A 19,628-nucleotide genomic window follows, 5' to 3' on the forward strand; every position below is an offset into this window, starting at 1 on the left:
TGGTACCAATTTATGATTGCAAATATCACTTTAATACTAGTAACAGGTGTCTCCAGAATTAGTATGATTTGGTATTAATTGGTACCAATTGGTTCCAGTTGTGTATAGTTTTTCATTGACTTTGTTAAAAAAAATTTTGATTTAACGAAAAGAATAGTGTTAAAAAAAAGATTCTATTTTTACACTGTTCTTCTTTTTTTTTGTATTCGTCGAGCCTGCATATAATGATTGGCGAAGGAAAAAACACGTGGTAATTACCATTTCAAATGGAATATATAAGCAAAAATTGAAAGACTGTGTGTGTGCCAATTTTGAGACACGCGCGTGCACGACACAAGTCGTATGTGTCAGACGTCTTGACATGATGCAAAGAGCTTTTGAAGCAAACAACGAAAACAAGACCATCTGATATATAGGGATGTAGCAATAGAATGAGAGTGGAAGGGAGGGAGAAAGAAGAAAGATCGCATGTGAAGTGGATGCACGTGCAAAATATATATATAAACGTTGTTTCTTGACTTCACAAACTTTAAAAGTATAAAATACAGATGAAGAGTGAATAATGTAATAATGATGTTTAATATATATGCTCGCCACCCTCATTGCCCCTTGAGTTATTAACCCAAATTCCCAATTATATATATAAGTATAGCGTGAATAGATACTTTTTTTTCTATTTTGTGTTTTATTTATTAGGAAGTACACAAAATACAAAAAATATAATTAACAAAAATATAGAAAATAATAAAATTAAAGCAAAATTTTGTTAAATTTTTAAATATAAATTAATAAATGTATAAATTTTGTCAAAAAATTGAAAAATTCATACGTGAAACTTTGTATATAATAGACGCAATAATATGTTACGAAATATTTGACGCGTGTCTGGTATTCCAAGTACTTTATCTTGAGGTTGTAATTTGTAATAAAGCGCGACTAAAAGCCCAAGTGCACACATTGCTCAACACTTATATATTGCATTAATAAATTGTGGGATGCGATAAAGTAGTAAAGACAATTTTTTTTTTCCAAAAAATTTTATACGCATACATTTTTTTTATGGCCGATTTACCGAGTTTCACAATGTGAAAAACACTTGAGGTTTCGTAAACATATATTTTGTCACCTCTTTTTTGGAATATATATATATTGATGACGCTGTTATGGCGCGTAATCTATTGTATATACGACAATATGTTATTTCTTATCAAAATATATGGATAAAATGAGGTGTTTTATATTTGCGATATTCCACAAATCGCGAAATCGTTTACGAAATGGAAGTGAAAAAAATTATATTAGAACAAAAATAAAATATATGGAAAGAGGAAAAAAAATTTGCACGAAATGGAACTGAAAATAAATGACAGTGAAAATATCATTATACGTGATTAATAACAATTAATAGTTAAAATATTATCAAGGTTTTTTTTTAATTTTGAAATATTCAATATTGATATGAAAATAGAAGTAAAAATGATAATTATGTGATAATTATTATAGTACTCATTTATATGTATAATTGTAACTTGTTTAAATATTGATTTTATTCTAGATTGAATAACATTTGGAATTAAATAACAGTAACGCTATACTGAATTGTAATTAACAATTTCATTCAAAAATTGATGAAATTCTATATAAATATTCACTAGCTACGTATATTAGTTATATATATATATATTGGATATAAAAAAAGAAAATTATAATATTTTAAATATTAGTGGAAAATTTCTTCCCCAAAAAAATTATCAACAGCCATTATTAGATTAAAAATTTTTATTTTTATTTAAATAAATATGAATTGATTTGAAATTTTCTTTTTGGAAATAATTATTTAATAATTATTTTCTGACACCTCAAAATTGCAGATCCATTTAATATTTTAATAACAAAATTCCCAATGAAATTATATAACCAATTGAAATGGAATTTCAAACATCACGGTGATTAAATTAAAAAAATATAATGAAGTGATTAAGGCGAGAGAAAATTTTGCAAGGAATGGAACGTGTATCTTCTATTTCTTATTCTATATTAATTTGGTAATAATAGTCTAGTGCAGGTGTTGCTCTGAAATTTTCGTACCTTTAGTTAGTGGTTACTTGATGCAGAGAAAGGTCATTAGTACTAAATGAGAGGGATGGTTTAAGAGTGTTGGGAAGGGGAAGGAGATTTGAGAAACTTCACGAGATTCTACCACGCAATGCATCATTAGGCATAGAATTACTCTCTCTCTCATTCTCTCTTTTTCTCTCTTGTATGAGCTGACTGAGGCAAATATGATGCACCTGCCTTTTTGAACGGCATGAATATACCTTTATTTTCCAACGAGGCTTTATTTTCAAAGGATGACAATGTATTATCTCGCGAAGATTGAAGTTCGTTAGCCTCTTCACGGCATGCGTCTGACATTTTGCACTTGGGTTGGGCCAGTCATTATTCTTCAAGCAAAACCTCCCTTCCAAAAAGAGCGCGAGGTTAAGACATTTCAAAGATTTTGTATATTTTTATTTATGAAATTCATCAATAGATATTTAGAATATAACAATTATTTGTATTAACTACCATAATAATTTATTAATGATAATTATGATTATTATTACAATTATAATTATCATTAATTAATTAATTAATTTTTGCTGATGGTAGTTAATACTACTAATAAAAATTAGTATATTTATACAATATTACTGCTATGACAACGGTTGTCATGGAAACGGTTTCTATAATACCGGTTACTATATGGTAATGGTTACTATGGAACCGGATATTATATGGTACCGGTTACTATGGTACCAGTAATTTTGGTACTAGTTATGTTGGTACGGATACTATATGGTACAAGTTACTATGGAACCGGATATTATATGGTACCGCGGTTACTATATGGTACCAGTTACTATGGAACCGGATATTATATGGTACCGGTTACTATATGGTACCAGGAATGTTGGTACTAGTTATGTTGGTACCGGTTACTGTGGAACCGGATACTATGGAACCGGATACTATATGGTACCGGATATTATATGGTACCAGTTACTATAGAACCGGATATTATATGGTACCGGTTACTATATGGTACCAGTTACTATGGAACCGGATATTATATGGTACCGGTTACTATGGTACCAGTAATTTTGGTACTAGTTATGTTGTTACGGATACTATATGGTACAAGTTACTATGGAACCGGATATTATATGGTACCACGGTTACTATATGGTACCAGTTACTATGGAACCGGATATTATATGGTACCGGTTACTATATGGTACCAGGAATGTTGGTACTAGTTATGTTGGTACCAGTTACTATGGAACCGAATACTATGGAACCGGATACTATATGGTACCGGATATTATATGGTACCAGTTACTATAGAACCGGATATTATATGGTACCGGTTACTATATGGTACCAGTTACTATGGAACCGGATATTATATGGTACCGGTTACTATGGTACCAGTAATTTTGGTACTAGTTATGTTGGTACCAGTTACTATGGAACCGGATATTATATGGTACCAGTTACTATGGAACCGGATATTATATGGTACCGGTTACTATATGGTACCAGTTACTATGGAACCGGATATTATATGGTACCGGTTACTATATGATACCAGTTACTATGGAACCGGATATTATATGGTACCGGATATTATATGGTACCGGTTACTATATGGTACCAGTTACTATGGAACCGGATATTATATGGTACCGGTTACTATGGTACCAGTAATTTTGGTACTAGTTATGTTGGTACGGATACTATATGGTACCAGTTACTATGGAACCGGATATTATATGGTACCAGTTACTATGGAACCGGTTACTATATGGTACCAGTTACTATGGAACCGGATATTATATGGTACCGGTTACTATATGATACCAGTTACTATGGAACCGGATATTATATGGTACCGGATATTATATGGTACCGGTTACTATATGGTACCAGTTACTATGGAACCGGATATTATATGGTACCGGTTACTATGGTACCAGTAATTTTGGTACTAGTTATGTTGGTACGGATACTATATGGTACCAGTTACTATGGAACCGGATATTATATGGTACCAGTTACTATGGAACCGGATATTATATGGTACCGGTTACTATATGGTAGCAGTTACTATGGAACCGGATATTATATGGTACCGGTTACTATATGATACCAGTTACTATGGAACCGGATATTATATGGTACCGGATATTATATGGTACCGGTTACTATATGGTACCAGTTACTATGGAACCGGATATTATATGGTACCGGTTACTATGGTACCAGTAATTTTGGTACTAGTTATGTTGGTACGGATACTATATGGTACCAGTTACTATGGAACCGGATATTATATGGTACCAGTTACTGTGGAACCGGATATTATATGGTACCGGTTACTATATGGTACCAGTTACTATGGAACCAGATATTATATGGTACTGGTTACTATATGGTACCGGTTACTATGGAAACTTGTCATGGAAAGGTTGCCATGGTAATGGTTGCTATGGCAACAGTTGTCATAAAACCGGTTGTTATGGTTTACTATAAATTCTAAAAATCAGAACAAAAATGTCTTAAAATAAGACATCCTTTTATTTTGAAGTGTACTTACTCATTTTTAAAATATACTGTATAACAATACTAAAAATTGAATATTTTAAAGAAAACATTAACAATTTTCTGAATTTGTCTTCAAGTATATTAAAAGAACGATAACGATATTTCCTTCAAACGCGTTCTATTATCACATGGCAAATGTTAAATCAAAAAAGAATCACTTTATCAGAACATTTTTATTACTATTTTGATACGTGGAAACAATAGTATTATATATATATATATATATATATATATATACGAGTTTTTCTCGTTCGCGTGAAGTTTCAAGGTCTTCTTTCATTTTTTATGCAAAATTTATCTCTCGTGATCAGTTTCACAAGTGGATTTGATGTTTACAAATGTAGATTGAAAATTTGTATAAGAACATATGTGTGTTGAATTTTTTTTTTTTCTTTTGCTTGTTTTTACCTTTTTAAAAAACAGAAAATTTCCCATTCTTATTATTTATATTGTTCCTAATATTTGCATAAATATATATTTATAAAAATTGAAATTTTATTTTATCTATGTTTTTAAATATTAATTTTTTGTTTTATAAATTTTGAATTCAATTTTTCCATTCTTTTTTTAATTTGGATTATTCAGATTACTCCTCTCAAATATATATATATATATATATATATATATATATATATATATATATATATATGAAAGGTGCTGATTTATAATGAGAATGACTGGCTCAAATTCTTGTATAAATTCAATTTCGCAGACAATGCATATCAAATGTTGATTATTCTGCGTCTGGTGACTTCATTTTAAAACCTGCTTTATATATATATATATGTGTGTATATAGTAGAAAGAAAAAAAAGTTAATAACAATAAAGAATGATAATAATAAAAATATAATTAAAAAAAATTATTATTTTTATTACAGTTATAAACAATAGCAGAAAAAATAATTCCTCTTTTTCTATCTGCATTTTTTTTTTGTACTTTTTCAAATATTCTCTAGATTTGAGAGGATTAATATCCTCAAAATAGGATACCTTTTTTTGAGTTTAGAATAAAATCTACTAGTTAAGAAAAATAATTTAAAACATGAGAAATTAGTTATGTTAACATTATTTCAAAAAAATAAATTAAAAAAAAAATTTGTAGAAGCAGAATTCGAAATGTAACGATCTTGAACGATTCGTGTATTGCGATTGATCCGGAACTTTTTGTTGTGCGTTTCGGGTTCCGACACGTCTTGTGTCCTAAACGTGGCCCCAAACTCGTCCAATGAAAGCAATATAATATATATAGTATATACTCGTACAAGACTCTCGGTTTCTTTCTGCCAAAGGTTTTTGATTATATCGAGGAGAGTCTCGAATGGCAATGCCGCCATAAACGCCTTTGCTATCTAAGGGATGCTGCCACTCATAAGAAATCACGGAACGTGAGATGCGATCCAATGGACCAATCTTGTAACATTTCCGATGGTATATTACGCAACGCTATGTGCGGTGTAAATGGCAGTTTATGTGTGTAATTACATTGATACCTGCACTACCGGGGTCCAGTAACTCGTTATGCAAGTCATTTTTGAAACCGAGAAAGGATGCTGATTCGAAGAATAAAAATCTCCTTGAGCCATATTTTTATCCGATGTCAATAATAACATTTAAAAATTGATGTATGTATTTCGTTTTTATATATCCCGTCCGAGAATTGTATAATTCCGGTAATATTCCTGTGCGAAAAAAAAGAACTTTCTTTACTATTATCAAATAAACATTTACTTGAATCAAATAATTTTGCAATTTAATTGAAAATTATTTCATACAAATAATAATTTTTTGTATCAAATAAATTATTTTCCTGAAGAACAAACAAAAGAACGCAATAAACTCTTTTCCTTACTTGGAACATTTTATATCAAGATTTTAAAAATTGATACAAAAAGCCTATTTATTATTATTAAAAGCAAGATTGGCGAAAAAAGTAATTTAAAAGATGTATGATATCACAAAAAAAAACGATTTTCGCAAATTTTTTTTTTTTTGCACTGATGACAATCAGTTTGACATCATATCGATAATCGTCGAAAAAAAAAAAATTTCCATTCCAATATGAAACATTTATATTCCGCGCGAATTCAATAAAATTGATAACAATTCACAAGACTCTTAGAAATGACAAATGTGTTATGTATATATATCTTGCTCGGAAATGAATGTACTATTGTTATTATCGAAAGAAAAAAATTGATAAAATCGTCAGTCAGTGATTGTGTATTATAAAAAAAAAACTCATTTATCTTTTTGTTTTATCAATCTTATAGACGCCAGTATAGCGTTAAAAAAAATACTAAACAATGCAACAGAGAATTGGACTATTACAATTAAAAAAAAAAAAAAAAACCCCCTCTGATATTATAGCCTCATGCAAAGATAATCCTTGATAAAAAAAAAATGTAATATATTATCAAGGTCTTGTATAGGTTGTCGCAATTATAAAGAATGCGAGGTGAACGTCCAATTACAATCACTCACTTGACGGCTTAATAATGCTCTCTATATATCGATAAATTTACAAATATGCGCCGAAGGTATTTATCATTTTACTCTCACAATCGTTTTATTGACCTTCGATGCAAATCTAATTCTATGCGACAAATTCGGTCAAAAAAAAAAAAAAAAATATTCTGTTTTTGGAAATTTTTTCTAAATCGGAATTAATCGATATTGATAGTAATTTTAATTAATTAAAATTTGACAATTTTTTAATTAATTTTCAGAAAATTTTAAATATTTTTAATATTAATTATTTGTATAAACAAAATGATACACAAGGTACAATGATTTAGCAATGACAATAAATTATTTATTGACCTCGTGCTTTATGAAAAGATTATGAATTCATAAATGCATACAAAAAACCAAAAAAAAAATATATATATATATAGACAAAAAGAGTGACTTTTATGGCCTGTTTGTATAGTAAATAATAATTTCAATTACTCGCACATATGCAAGTGATCTAAATTACTCGTTTTCATTAAAAATTGACCCGAATGTCATCGATTGTAATAAAATACTTTTTCTTTGAATGAATCTGATGGCAACGCTATTTTATTACTTTCCTGAAGAAGAAAAAAAAATGAAATATAAATTGTATTTTATATTTTCTTTGAAAATATTTTTTGAAACTTTTCAAAAATTGACAATTATTAATAATTTTTTTTTTCTACTATATTCAATTTTTTTTTAACTCAATTCTAAAAAATTACAAAAATATTCTGTTTTAATTAATAGAAATTAATTAAAGAATTATTGGAAATTTTTTGTTTTTTCTATTTTCGATAACACTTTTTATTTGATGTAAGAATTTCAAGATGATATATATGTATATATGATTGTGCATCTCAGACGTGACATGACAAAAGAATCAAATGCGACCCCCCACTGGCAAATCGCGAATCGTGGCAAGGCGCGTGTCAACCTTGCCTTGACCTTGAAACCACGCGACAGTGACTTCACGCTAAGTATACTTTACTAATGACTAAGAACCTTTCAAGAAAGCAGCTGATTATGTTAAAAGGATGATTTCCTGTTCTATATTAAAAAATTAAAATATAAAATTTTTTTTCGCCATTTTTCTACTTTGAAAAATTCTATACTTGATTTTTGCTTAAAAATTTTTCCTTTCGAATAAATAGTTTTGTATTTTAATTCGTGTCATTGTCATTCAGATGTTTTATGAATGAGACGATAATTAATAGAATATTCCACAATATTAAAGAAGTGAAAAAAGAAGTTGTGAAAGGGAACAGTTTTTAAAAAATTTCCTATTATATTATTCAGTAAAATATGTTTGCTTGTTATTAACTATATTATATATTATAATATATTGTAATAAGCATTAATGATAAAATGTTATCAATATTATTTCTATAGATCCCATCTTTTTTTTAATAATACCACACACATGGTAAAATACACAGATCTTCTTATAAATTATTATACTTTCGCTTTTGAAATTCCCAGTTGTAGAATTTTACATCCCTCGCTTTATGAAATAATCTCACATTAAAGTCTAATTTATGCTTCTAGAACGAAATTCTCATTATAAATATAATAGTTCTGTTTATATGCTGAAAAAAAGGGAAAAAATTGAAAGAAGAAAATATATTAAAAAAAAAAATTTGTTTGCAATTTTTCCTTGAAACAATGCTCATCACTTCCTCTAACACTTCATTATAATGAATGATCTGCTTCTCAGATGTTACGCTTCTCTTATATACCCGCAAATTATCCATACATATTGTATAAAGACACACGGTATCTAAAAAAGAAGACAAAAATATAATATGTATAGTGGAAGTGATTCACTCTGTACAATTATTGTCCGTTAGTTTATAAATGTATAATTACCTCGTCCAGACGATTGGTTTACATCAAGATTTGAATAATAATAATAATAAAAAAAAAAATTACATTTACAGACGTTTCAATCGAAAACTGGTTGAATTATCGCTTCTTTATCCAATCAAAATTTGGTTGAAAAAAATTTTTTTTTCTTAATACGCAAAATTATAAAAAAAGACCGTTACAATTGGTATTAAATTTTTTCATTTTGTATCTAAAAAAAAAAATTTTTGAATTTACAAAATTTTGAATTGCATCGGAAGGGCCATAGTCCCATTTGAAAGTTGGGACTTATTCCGTAGGATGGCAGCACGTTACTGAAAGTCGCGAAAGGCCCTAAAAAAGAAAGGGCTATGTTGTCCTCCCTCAATTCGTTTGAGGGTAAAAAACCGGTTTTTAAGACGACGACGACGGTTTAGTTCTCGATATCTGCCTCGAGATGACACCACTTTGTTGAATCTTTGCAAAAATCGTCAAGACAGATTCAGACAGGATAGACAAACCACAAAATCGGCCATCCGTGAATTCTTATATTACTTTGAATCATTTGCAAAAAAAAAAAAAAATAAACGAATCAAAATCCCACGATTCAGTTCTCACCATTACAATAACAAAAAAAAGGGATTTTGTCAAGTCCACTTAATTTTTTTTATACTTTTTATAATATAAAACGAAAATTTCTTTGCAAAAAAAGTATTTTTAAGAATTTATTCCTATTTTATTAAAAACCGTATTTTTTGATCCAAAAAACTTCTTTTTATTATTTTCAGAGAAAATTGCCCTTATCTTTATTTTAAGAATATATTTTGTCTGTATTAGGTAAATAAATTTTTTTTTTTTTTGAATTTTGAAGCGATTGTTATTTAAATTGTTATGTGAAAAAAAAATATATAAATTGATATTTTAAAATTCTATTCAAAGAACCTTATAACGAAAGGAAGGAAAAAATAAAATAGATCATTGTGTAATTTTAATAAAGAGATCAATATTTATTTGATTCTCCTATCTCATAATAAGCGTGGTTTTTTTCTATTTTTGACAATAGATGAATAAATTTTATTCGTTGCACTCACATAAATATAAATAGAACATACCATTTCTTCAGACATCACATTTATACTTTTTATCAATATACTTAAAACTCTATAATAAATTTTGACTTTAAATTAATCTTCAAAGTCATCTGTACAAAAACGTATATATAATATATATTTATAATCTCGTCAAATTACAAACGTATTTTTGACGTTTTGGATTTAACGAAAAATATTCTTTTTTTTCTCTCTAAAAACAGAATGGAAGACATCGGTGATTATTGTTGCATAAGGCACTTAAAAACAATAAGAATTATTTACATGACACCAACAGAATTCATCTCTCTCTCTCAATATATGAAAAAGCTATTTTAAAAAAGCATAATCACAAAAAAAAATGCTTTTGAAGAGAAGATCTGATGATTTATTTTTTTTTTTATATAAATTAAGTAGACAAAAAAATATCACTGAGAAACAAAATATACAATATCTTCATTTGTATGAAGATTAACGCAATAATTAAAAAAAAATTATTTACAAGGCACTGATTCCGAAACGCAACTGGCCGAAAATAATATATGATGAAGAAACAATAATTTGTTGACTTGGTAACAGTTTTTATGGAATGAAAACACTTTTTATCTACCACGGTCTCCAGGGTTTATCTTCAATTTCGGGCATTACACTTTTTCTCATCACAAGAGCCAAGGGTTTTTGAAGTGGTGGACTGTAGACACGAGGATCAAATTCGGGATCACTTGTGTAACCATTGGCTGGTGAGGTGGCAACGTCTCGATGACTAATTGTGTATTGTGGTGACCTTGCCATAAAATTGGAAGGTGGTGCTTCAAATGCAACTGGACTTGCCGCTGACGTTGAGGTGGAACTTGTTGATGACGTTGACGATGACGCCGATGCAGTACTCGCTGTTCTTTGGGGAATGGGAATTAATGTTGGCATTATTGGTGAACTTGGTGGTGGTGAGGTGGCGGGCGATGTAACGGGTGTTGCTTTTGCCCCGGCTGGTAGAACAAGGGCAATATCACCATTTGGTAATCGTGTTGGTACAACTTGAAGACCATTGGTATTGGCGAAAACAATTCCATTTGACTGTTGGACCTGAATTCGTGGCGGTGCATCAACTTGAGGGAGAATATGAAGTTGAAGTTGTGCCGTTGGTGGCGCCGGTTGAACAACTTGTTGTTGAGATGTTGTTGTTGTTGTGGTGGTTGTTTGAACGACTGTTCCATTATTATCGGACACTGGTCCCAGGCATGATGCCAAATGGGCCATCAAACGTCTCTTCACTGATGCTTCAAGTCCAGGAAATCTGCCAACTTCACCAGCGCATTCCGTGAAACCAGCGCGAAATTTATTCAAAACGTTGGGATCCGTCGCTGCCGCCAATGCAACCTGTTGCCTCTGGAGTGTCTCCAAATGTTTAACTGTCATTTCCAGAATGTCAGCTTTTTCCAATTTTGAATGTCTGGCTGGCTGTAATCAAAAATTAAATTGTTCGTTAGTTTTTTTTTTTTAAAGAAATTAAAAGAAAAAAAATGTTACCAGAAGGATATATAAATTGAATTCGTGAAAGGAAATCAGATGAAATAGAATAAAAGGTACTTACGTCTTTCTTCATTGCATCGAGGATGAGAGTTTTCAAGTCATTCAGACAATTGTTGATGCGGGCACGACGTCTCTTTTCCATTATCGGCTTGTTACTCTGTAATCAGAAAAAAATGATCCAATTAAGCTTTTGTCCCATCGTTTTAATTTTTTCGAACATTAAAAAATTATTTTTTTTTTTGTTTTAATAGAAAAATTTATTCTCTTCGCTTAGTAACTTTATTCAACAGAATCCTAAGTGTATCTGTTATAAAAAGTAACTATTTGTCTGTTCTAAATCATCGTCTACAGATCAACAAAATTTTAGAGAAAAATGTGAAATTTAACTTTGTAGAAAAATTGCTAATTTGCCCTAAGCAAAAAAAAAGGCAACTTTTTTTCTTGGCGAAATAATCGAAGTAATGAAACTAACCCGTCGATTTTCGCCCGATCTTCTTGGAGTGGTTGTTGTGGTGGGCGAAGAGGAATTAGTGGTGGTTTGTGCAGGTGGTTGTCCCGCTTCTTGGGGCACGTGTTGCGTCGGTGGGGTTGCACCAACAGTTACACCCCCGGTTGGCATATTTGCACCAACTCCAGTCACCATTTCAATAAGAAAAAAAAAAAAATTTTCCAATCACAAAAAAAAAATGGAAAAATTCACAACACCCAAAAAGAAGAAGAACGTAATCCAATAAAAGTCAAGTTGCACTGTTTTTTTTTAAAAAAACACTTTTATATTCTTCCAAAGAAGAAAAATCCACAAGGTTTTTGACTTAGAAAATAATTCACTAAGCACGACGTTTATTTTGATCGACCTCTCACAAGGCGCGTCAGAGCTCGACTGATTCGAATCGAGCGCTGAACGTTTTCTGTCGCCTCTCCTGCTAGAACGTGGCAAGCGATGGAATGCTCGAATCCATCCCATGAGAGAATAAGTGGGGATGAAAGAATTCTCATGGTAGGGGAAGCGCGTGACGGTTTATCCTGGACTTACCCCCACCAAGTTAGGGAAATTCCAATACTCCGGACAAAACTCGGTTGCCTTTAAGGCCCTTTGCGTGTGCCCCACCATTCTCGTTCCCCCCCACCTTAGTGTCTTGGCAATGCGTCGGCTTGCAGCCTTACGGACCCACACGAGGCCCCCACCAGATTTTTAAAGGGTAGTGGGAGGAAAGAGGGGGGGGGGCGCTATTAACTGTGCTCGCTGGGGTCAGGAAGCCTTCACCACCATACCTGTGTGTGTGTGTGTATCGTTCTTTGAAATGTATCGCCAAATGTGGATGGCTCATTGACGCACGCTTCTTCAATTAGAATTTTACTATTCAATTTTATTTTTAATTTATTTTTCGGATATAAATAAAAAAAATTGGATTTATAAAAAGCCAATTAATAACAAAATAATAATAATAATAGTAATAACAATAATAATAATAATAAGTACAGATAATAAAAGTTAGATGTCTTTATCAAACGGATGGAATAAAAGTGCTTATCGGCTTTTAAAAAGGCGGAGGTATGATGAGTATTTTTTTTTTTTTTTCATCACTGTATAGCGTGACGACGATTAATAACTAAAGCCTTTTTTTTTTATCTGTAGAAAACAGGCGCCATTAAATTGATATAGAATGTCTGACACTTGGCATCACGCAGACGTCACAAGACTGTGTTGCATGTATGTAGTAACATTTGTGAAAAATAACCAAGTGTCGCACCGACTGACGCACGCATGCTCGCTATTCTGGCACGTGCCTGATTTCCACCCCCACCTTATATTGAAATCCTTCTCTCCGCTATATGTAGGCATTCGTTTCGCACTACGTGTGTGTGTGTATCTTGGTTTGCTCCGCTTGGCACTGAACAAAGGTCAAATATACTATTCTCAATGTATTATTATCTAAAAGAAAAAAAATGATAAAATACAGAAATTAAGGAGTGAATAGAAAAAAAAATTGGAATTACAAATATAGAAAAGAACAAGTATTAGGTAAAAAGGGTGAACAAGTGGAAAAGGACTGTGGGTGAAAGATACACACATACATAAAAGTGGGAGAATTGGTGGGGGTATGGATTATGAAGGTATCCAATGAAAGTTTGTCGATTCGTTGCGGCGCACGACTGACGAAATCCAATTGGTTGAAGAAGTGAATCTCTCCCTTCTCTTTTCTTATATCTTGCAATGTTTGAGCGTGCCGCACGACGGCCTTACGGATACATGGATGTTCCATGGCGGGGGAAAGGACACTCACTTGGCTGTGAGCATCCGTGGTGGCCGGTTATGGAGGTTGCACTGCTTTTATGGTTTGTGTGTGAGGCGCGTGGTGAACCGGACATCGATCGTCACAGCCGATTGCTTGTGGGGATGCAGAGAGCTAACTACCTGCTGCGGCCTCGCACACGAATTTATTTAGAGCGTCGCTTGCCGCAGACGCGTGAATCACACGCGTGCCAGCGGATATATCTCTCTCTCTCTCTCGCATCCAATTTTATTTTATTTTTTACTTTGTTTTCAAATTAATGTTGAAACATTAATTAATAATTACTTGATTTCTTGTAGTAGACAATCTTTTTTAGTTTCTTTTTTTCTGGGAAATTTTGGCAATTTTTAGGAGCTATTCTCTGCCATGCATTTCATCTATATAATTACAGAGTAAAAAGAAAATTTTGTTTTCACTGAAAATTAAAAGGCATTAAAATAAGCTGCAACGCTTATTATTTTAATCCAATTTTTTGCTTATTTTAATCCATTTTGGTATTAAAATAAGCAAAATTGGATTAAAATAATAAGCGTTGCAGCTTATTTTAATGACTTTTAATTTTCTGTGTTAAGATGAGTCTTAAAATCAGCACTATTTGTTATAATGAAAATTGCATTGCGTAAATTCAGCCTTAAAAATTGGTCCAAATTTACTAAGAGCAATTTTTTTATGGTAACTTACAAAATTTAATAATATCCCTATCAAAAAATTTAATGGCGCAGTACTGGTACCAGTAGTGAAAATTTTGGTAGTATTTTAAGTTGATAATTAATTTAATATTAATGATTTATTAAAATTATCCGTTGTTGGTACATCGGATTTACTTCCAATGATACTTAAAATTTGTATTTAAATTGTCAGAATTTGATTGTAGGTACTTGTTAATACAAAACTGAGGATTGTTGATGCAATAAATTTTTTTGTTCGTGCAACAATTCGAATTTCTAATCACGGTAAAACTGTATAGAAAACAAAAAATGTTAGAAACAAACATTTGCTAATACATGTATTAGTTGATAATTAGTTACGATATTAATTGAAATAATTTTTTTTCAGAATCTATTGTACATCTTCTCTTGTGCCTCCAACTGGATTTTACTAATTGTAAGGAAAACAAGGTAAGTGAATTACTAAAATGCATATAAAAATCTATGTAAGTTTACACGGAGAAAAATTAATTATTGTACTTACTAAAGCTGGAACCAACAGATTTTTGTTTTCTCGCTACAACAAATCTGTTTTGTTGCACTAACAATATACTTGTTACTACAAAAAATTTTTAATTGTTACAACAATACAAATTTGTTATAAGGAACAATAAAATGTTGTAACAATTAAAAATTTGTTGCAGTAACAAGTATATTGTTAGTGCAACAGTACAGATTTGTTGTAGCGACAAAACAAAATCTGTTGGTTCCAGCTTTAATAAGTACAACAATTCATTTTGTTGCTATGGTAACGGTTGCTATGGAAACTGTTGTCATGAAAAAAATTGAATTAAATCCTATTTGCTAGTTGAAAAAATGCACCTTTTTGCATTCCTTTGAATTCTTTGAATCTCCAGAAGGATTCGTTTATAATTTGCTATTTTAATGACCTGTCGCAACTTTATATATACATATATATTAAAAATCTATCGACATGCTTTTATCGTAAATGTAGGTCTTGCTCCATTTTTAGCACACACATGTGTATTGGTTGGCATTCGCACCTGTTGCAAAGACCTATGAACCCATGACTCATTAGCTTTATGGGGTGCCGGGGCATTGCGTATACATGTCGTGGCCGGGTGGCCGGGATAAAAGCAGTCGGGGCCGCAAGTCGATAAACAGCAGGATTCTTGTAGCAGCCAAGACGGCATTAATATTCGCTCGCCTTGTGTTGAGATATCAGATTAGACCTGTGTACTGGCCCCTTACTCTCTACACCTTATTACACGTTGCGCGAAAAATAAAGAACTCGTCGCACCAAAGTGTGTTGTTGCATATATATATATAGTATATGTATGTGCCCGTTACTTGAGCGCACGTACGCCCCTGTTTTATTGTACACACATATATATATATATATATGTGTTTATATTTATACCCGCGGCTTGCATATTGTACGTTGAGAATAATCTGATTTCGTTGAAGAATCGCAAAATGCTTACCGCACCTCCCGCTATATACTCGCCAGAGATATGAGATGGTTATTGGGCCGTGATATATGATGCGTAACGAGTGGCTCTGCAATAAGAGTTTATATATACAGATGAGAAGAGGCTTCCTGAAACAGGCGAATGGCAGCGATAATCATGTTTCTTGAGAATAATCACAGGATTCTTATCGAAATCTCATCGCGCTTGAAATGGAGGGAAAAAAAATAAAGAGTTGTAATTCCCTTTTAAAGCCCTTTTCAAATTCGATTTTTTCTTTTTTTGTATATAGAACGGATTTTTAAGCTTATGCTGATTGCGAATCTCATGTGAAAATTTCGGCGGATGTTGGCTAAAAAAAATGTCGAAACAACGCTGCGCCTACACAGAAAATTAAAAGGCATTAAAATAAGCTGCAACGCTTATTATTTTAATCCAATTTTGTTTATTTTAATCCATTTTGGTATTAAAATAAGCAAAATTGGATTAAAATAATAAGTGTTGCAGCTTATTTTAATGCCTTTTAATTTTCTGTGTAATGAATTTACGTACATATCTAAGTGGGCAAATCACTTGTTCAAAAGTGAATATTATTAAAAACTATTATTTAAAAAATTAATTCAGTGACTTCTGGACCCTTTTTTTTAATCAGAACACTTTCAACTAAAAATTCTCGAAATATAGCCAAATTTAACCGTAAGCCATTTTCTGTGTATTTAGTGCGGGGTCCTTTTAATGAAACTTGGTAGTTACGGTGTTTTGAAGCCACTAATTACGAATCAAGGACTCTTAAAAACTACTAAGTATATAACAAGCATCAAGGTCACCCGCCATATTGGGTCCGCCATTTTGAATTTTGGAAAACGGTTCCGCGTACGGAAAATATTTTTTCCTCCGTAAAAAAGAAGGCAGATATTTAATAAAATTACGTCATTATATATTTGGATTATGAAATTTATACGAATTTGATGATTCTTAAGTTATATAAAAACAATATTTGTTTTTAAATTGTTTACAAAGAATACAGAAAACAAAAAGCAAAAAAACATTGCATACCAGAAATACTGGAAAATGACCGAGGCATTGAATGGTGTGCAATTCTGAGTCACCGCTTTCGGCATTATTTGCTTAACCAATAATAATACGAAATTGGTAGGTTGTCAGTCAATGGTTATACATGTATTTGTTGTGTATATATGTGCGCGCAAGTTTGCACGTGGCCTGCAGCAATAAACCGATCCAATGCAAAAGACATTGATAGGATGCCAATATATATAGAACTGATCAAGTTTCGACATCGAAATCGAGTTGTAACGCCAATTTTCTTTTACTTCAACAATATTTATCTTCTAATTGTTTTCCTTCAGGCTGATTATTCAAATAATTGTAGTAGTACATTGTGTATATATGTATACAGTATAAATAAGAAGCAATTTAGAATTTCTTTTTTTCTTATACTGTTTCAAAAGAGAAAAATAAATTTTTTTGTGTCGAAAAAAATTATACTTTTTTTGTTCCTTACTTTTTTCTTTAATCGACATTTCGTCAGATATAAGAAACACATAAATTAGCTGCGGGTAGATTGAAAAATTACCCTCATAAACTTGTGCTGTATGTACTTAGAAGGGTGGAAAAAAAACAGAATGTAAAAAAAAAGATAAAAAAAAGTCTTTGTGTCAGGAAGCAAAAAAAATATGACGGCTTTTTTTTTGGATAGGGTTTCTTGACCGATTGATATGCAGCAAAGGGAGAGAGAGAGAGAGAGAGAGAGATGATTTTTTGGGTGGAAATGCGGTTCTAAAGCTTCATGGGGTTCCCCAACCCTTTACCTGCTACAAAACCCGGAAAGGGCTTTTGTGTATGATTATTCATTATGATAAACTCCAAAAGCATAGTGGAGTCTAGAGGTGTTTTGTGGCCATCAAATTCGGTGTGGAATCTATTGAATAAAATCCCTACAACCTCTAATAGCAATATAGAAGAGGATTAATGTTTTGCCTGTATACCAAAACGATTATTATTTCAAGTGTTTTTGTATACATATATATATATACAAAGGGGTCTCTTAGGTTTCTATATATGGATTTAAAAACATGATTTTTTCGAAACAGGTGTAACGAGAAAATGATTTTCCACTAATTACATTTTGTATTATTTTCTCAGTTTTACAACTTTTGTATTTTATCCTCGATTTTATCTTTAATATTATGAATCTCTACCAGATTTGTTAAATACAATCATTAGAAATTCATTAGCATATACTCATTAGCGTTTTAATCCCTTAAAAGTCATTAGATACAATAATTTTTAAATTTTTATTAAAATTTACACACCAGATATAATTTATTTCGCATTAAATAAAATTTCCATTTGTATGTATTTTGTAACAAATTTTTAAATTTTCACTGCTTCTGAATGTAATAAAAAAAAAAAATTATTTCTTGTGAATTTGTATGGGCGAAAGATTTGTCACTTTAAGATATAAACTATACCTGAAAAGAGTTATAATCCTTACCTAAGGAGTTGTAATTACATCAGGTATGAAAAGTTCGAGTAGTGGAAGAAAGACGAAATAGATACCTTTAACATTCTCTCAAAGGGTTGAGAAGGCACGTGGTGGTTAAATTCTTACAGAAACGATAATGTGCAATAATCATGTAACCCTAAACTAACAATTCTTTCATTTTATGTAATTTCATTCTTTTACCTTTATTGGTTCGAACAATTTTTTTTTTTTGGTATAGAGTTATTGATTAAACAATATTTTTGAAAATCTTCAATGGAAATCACATATTAAAATCACGAAATGTTGAGGAATATTTTTTTTCTGAAAATTTAGAAAAGTAAAAACAAATGATACCCAAAAAATTAAATAGGAAAAACAGAAATTAATAAAAATAGAAATAACCAAGAATCTTGTAGGACGATCCTAAATTATAGAAAGTCCATGAAAATTTTTGTCCCCCCGGGGAATATGGTTGCGTATATATAATATATTATATCTAAAGACGAAATATACACTTTCTAAATATTGTCTAAATGACATATATTAAGTAAGAGAAGACAGGCTGAAAATGAAATTTGCAAACTGTTGCATAAAAGTGGACATAAAAGTACGTAACAGTGACGAGAATATAAGGACTATTCTCAAATAGAGAGGAGGGTCTCTCTATTTTGAGGAAAAAGTATACTGTTTGTATATATACCTCTTTAATTAGGGTTAAATTGTAAAACCAGGCATACGACCTTGGTCCTTGACTGATTATCTCGACATTTCTATTGACTAAATAAGCCTTTGCGAAAGGAGAGAATTTGCAAACAGTCATAAAATTGATGGATTGAGGGGATGGATGGTCCTTGTAACACACCCTTTTATGGAACCTTGACCATAACCGAGAGAAAAATATGAATAGAGCTATATTTGAAATAGGCAAAAGTACCGCCGGGCGCGCTTTACCCACTTGTATATTTTTCCCTTCCGAATAAAATTTTTATTTCCTCTCATCAAATAATATAATAAATATTTTTCTTGATATTATTTTCAAAAACTCATTTTGTAAATAAAAAAGAAAATTTAAAAACAGTTTCCCATA

General features: G+C 31.2%; 2 protein-coding genes across 2 annotated transcripts in view; one reads left to right on the forward strand and one right to left on the reverse strand.

Moving 5' to 3' along the window:
- The window catches only part of LOC127288412 (uncharacterized), a 186,795-nt gene that overhangs the window by 110,016 nt on the left and 57,151 nt on the right, over window positions 1–19,628 (forward strand). The window contains exon 4 of the mRNA XM_051315829.1: window positions 14,955–15,016. Within this exon, the coding sequence (XP_051171786.1) occupies window positions 14,955–15,016 (62 nt within the window). The remainder of the gene's footprint in view (window positions 1–14,954; window positions 15,017–19,628) is intronic.
- LOC127288468 (protein hairy-like) lies at window positions 9,973–12,552 on the reverse strand. The gene is made up of 3 exons (XM_051315945.1): window positions 12,077–12,552; window positions 11,666–11,761; window positions 9,973–11,532 (listed from the first exon to the last, which is right to left on the reverse strand). The coding sequence occupies exons 1-3, from the start codon at window positions 12,245–12,247 to the stop codon at window positions 10,681–10,683; spliced, it is 1,119 nt and encodes a 372-aa protein (XP_051171902.1). The 5' UTR covers window positions 12,248–12,552; the 3' UTR covers window positions 9,973–10,680.

This window comes from Leptopilina boulardi, unplaced genomic scaffold (genome assembly GCF_019393585.1).
Source record: "Leptopilina boulardi isolate dan_hultmark-lab unplaced genomic scaffold, ZJU_Lbou_2.1 LbouV2_386, whole genome shotgun sequence".
Lineage (NCBI taxonomy): Eukaryota > Metazoa > Arthropoda > Insecta > Hymenoptera > Figitidae > Leptopilina > Leptopilina boulardi.

Excerpts from the sequence above, each read along its gene's own strand:
- LOC127288468 (XM_051315945.1), bottom strand. The coding sequence starts at position 12,247 with ATGGTGACTGGAGTTGGTGCAAATATGCCAACCGGGGGTGTAACTGTT. Across the intron at positions 11,762-12,076 it reads GATCGGGCGAAAATCGACGG|AGTAACAAGCCGATAATGGA; the intron begins GTTAGTTTCATT and ends TTCTGATTACAG. Across the intron at positions 11,533-11,665 it reads TCGATGCAATGAAGAAAGAC|CCAGCCAGACATTCAAAATT; the intron begins GTAAGTACCTTT and ends TTTTGATTACAG.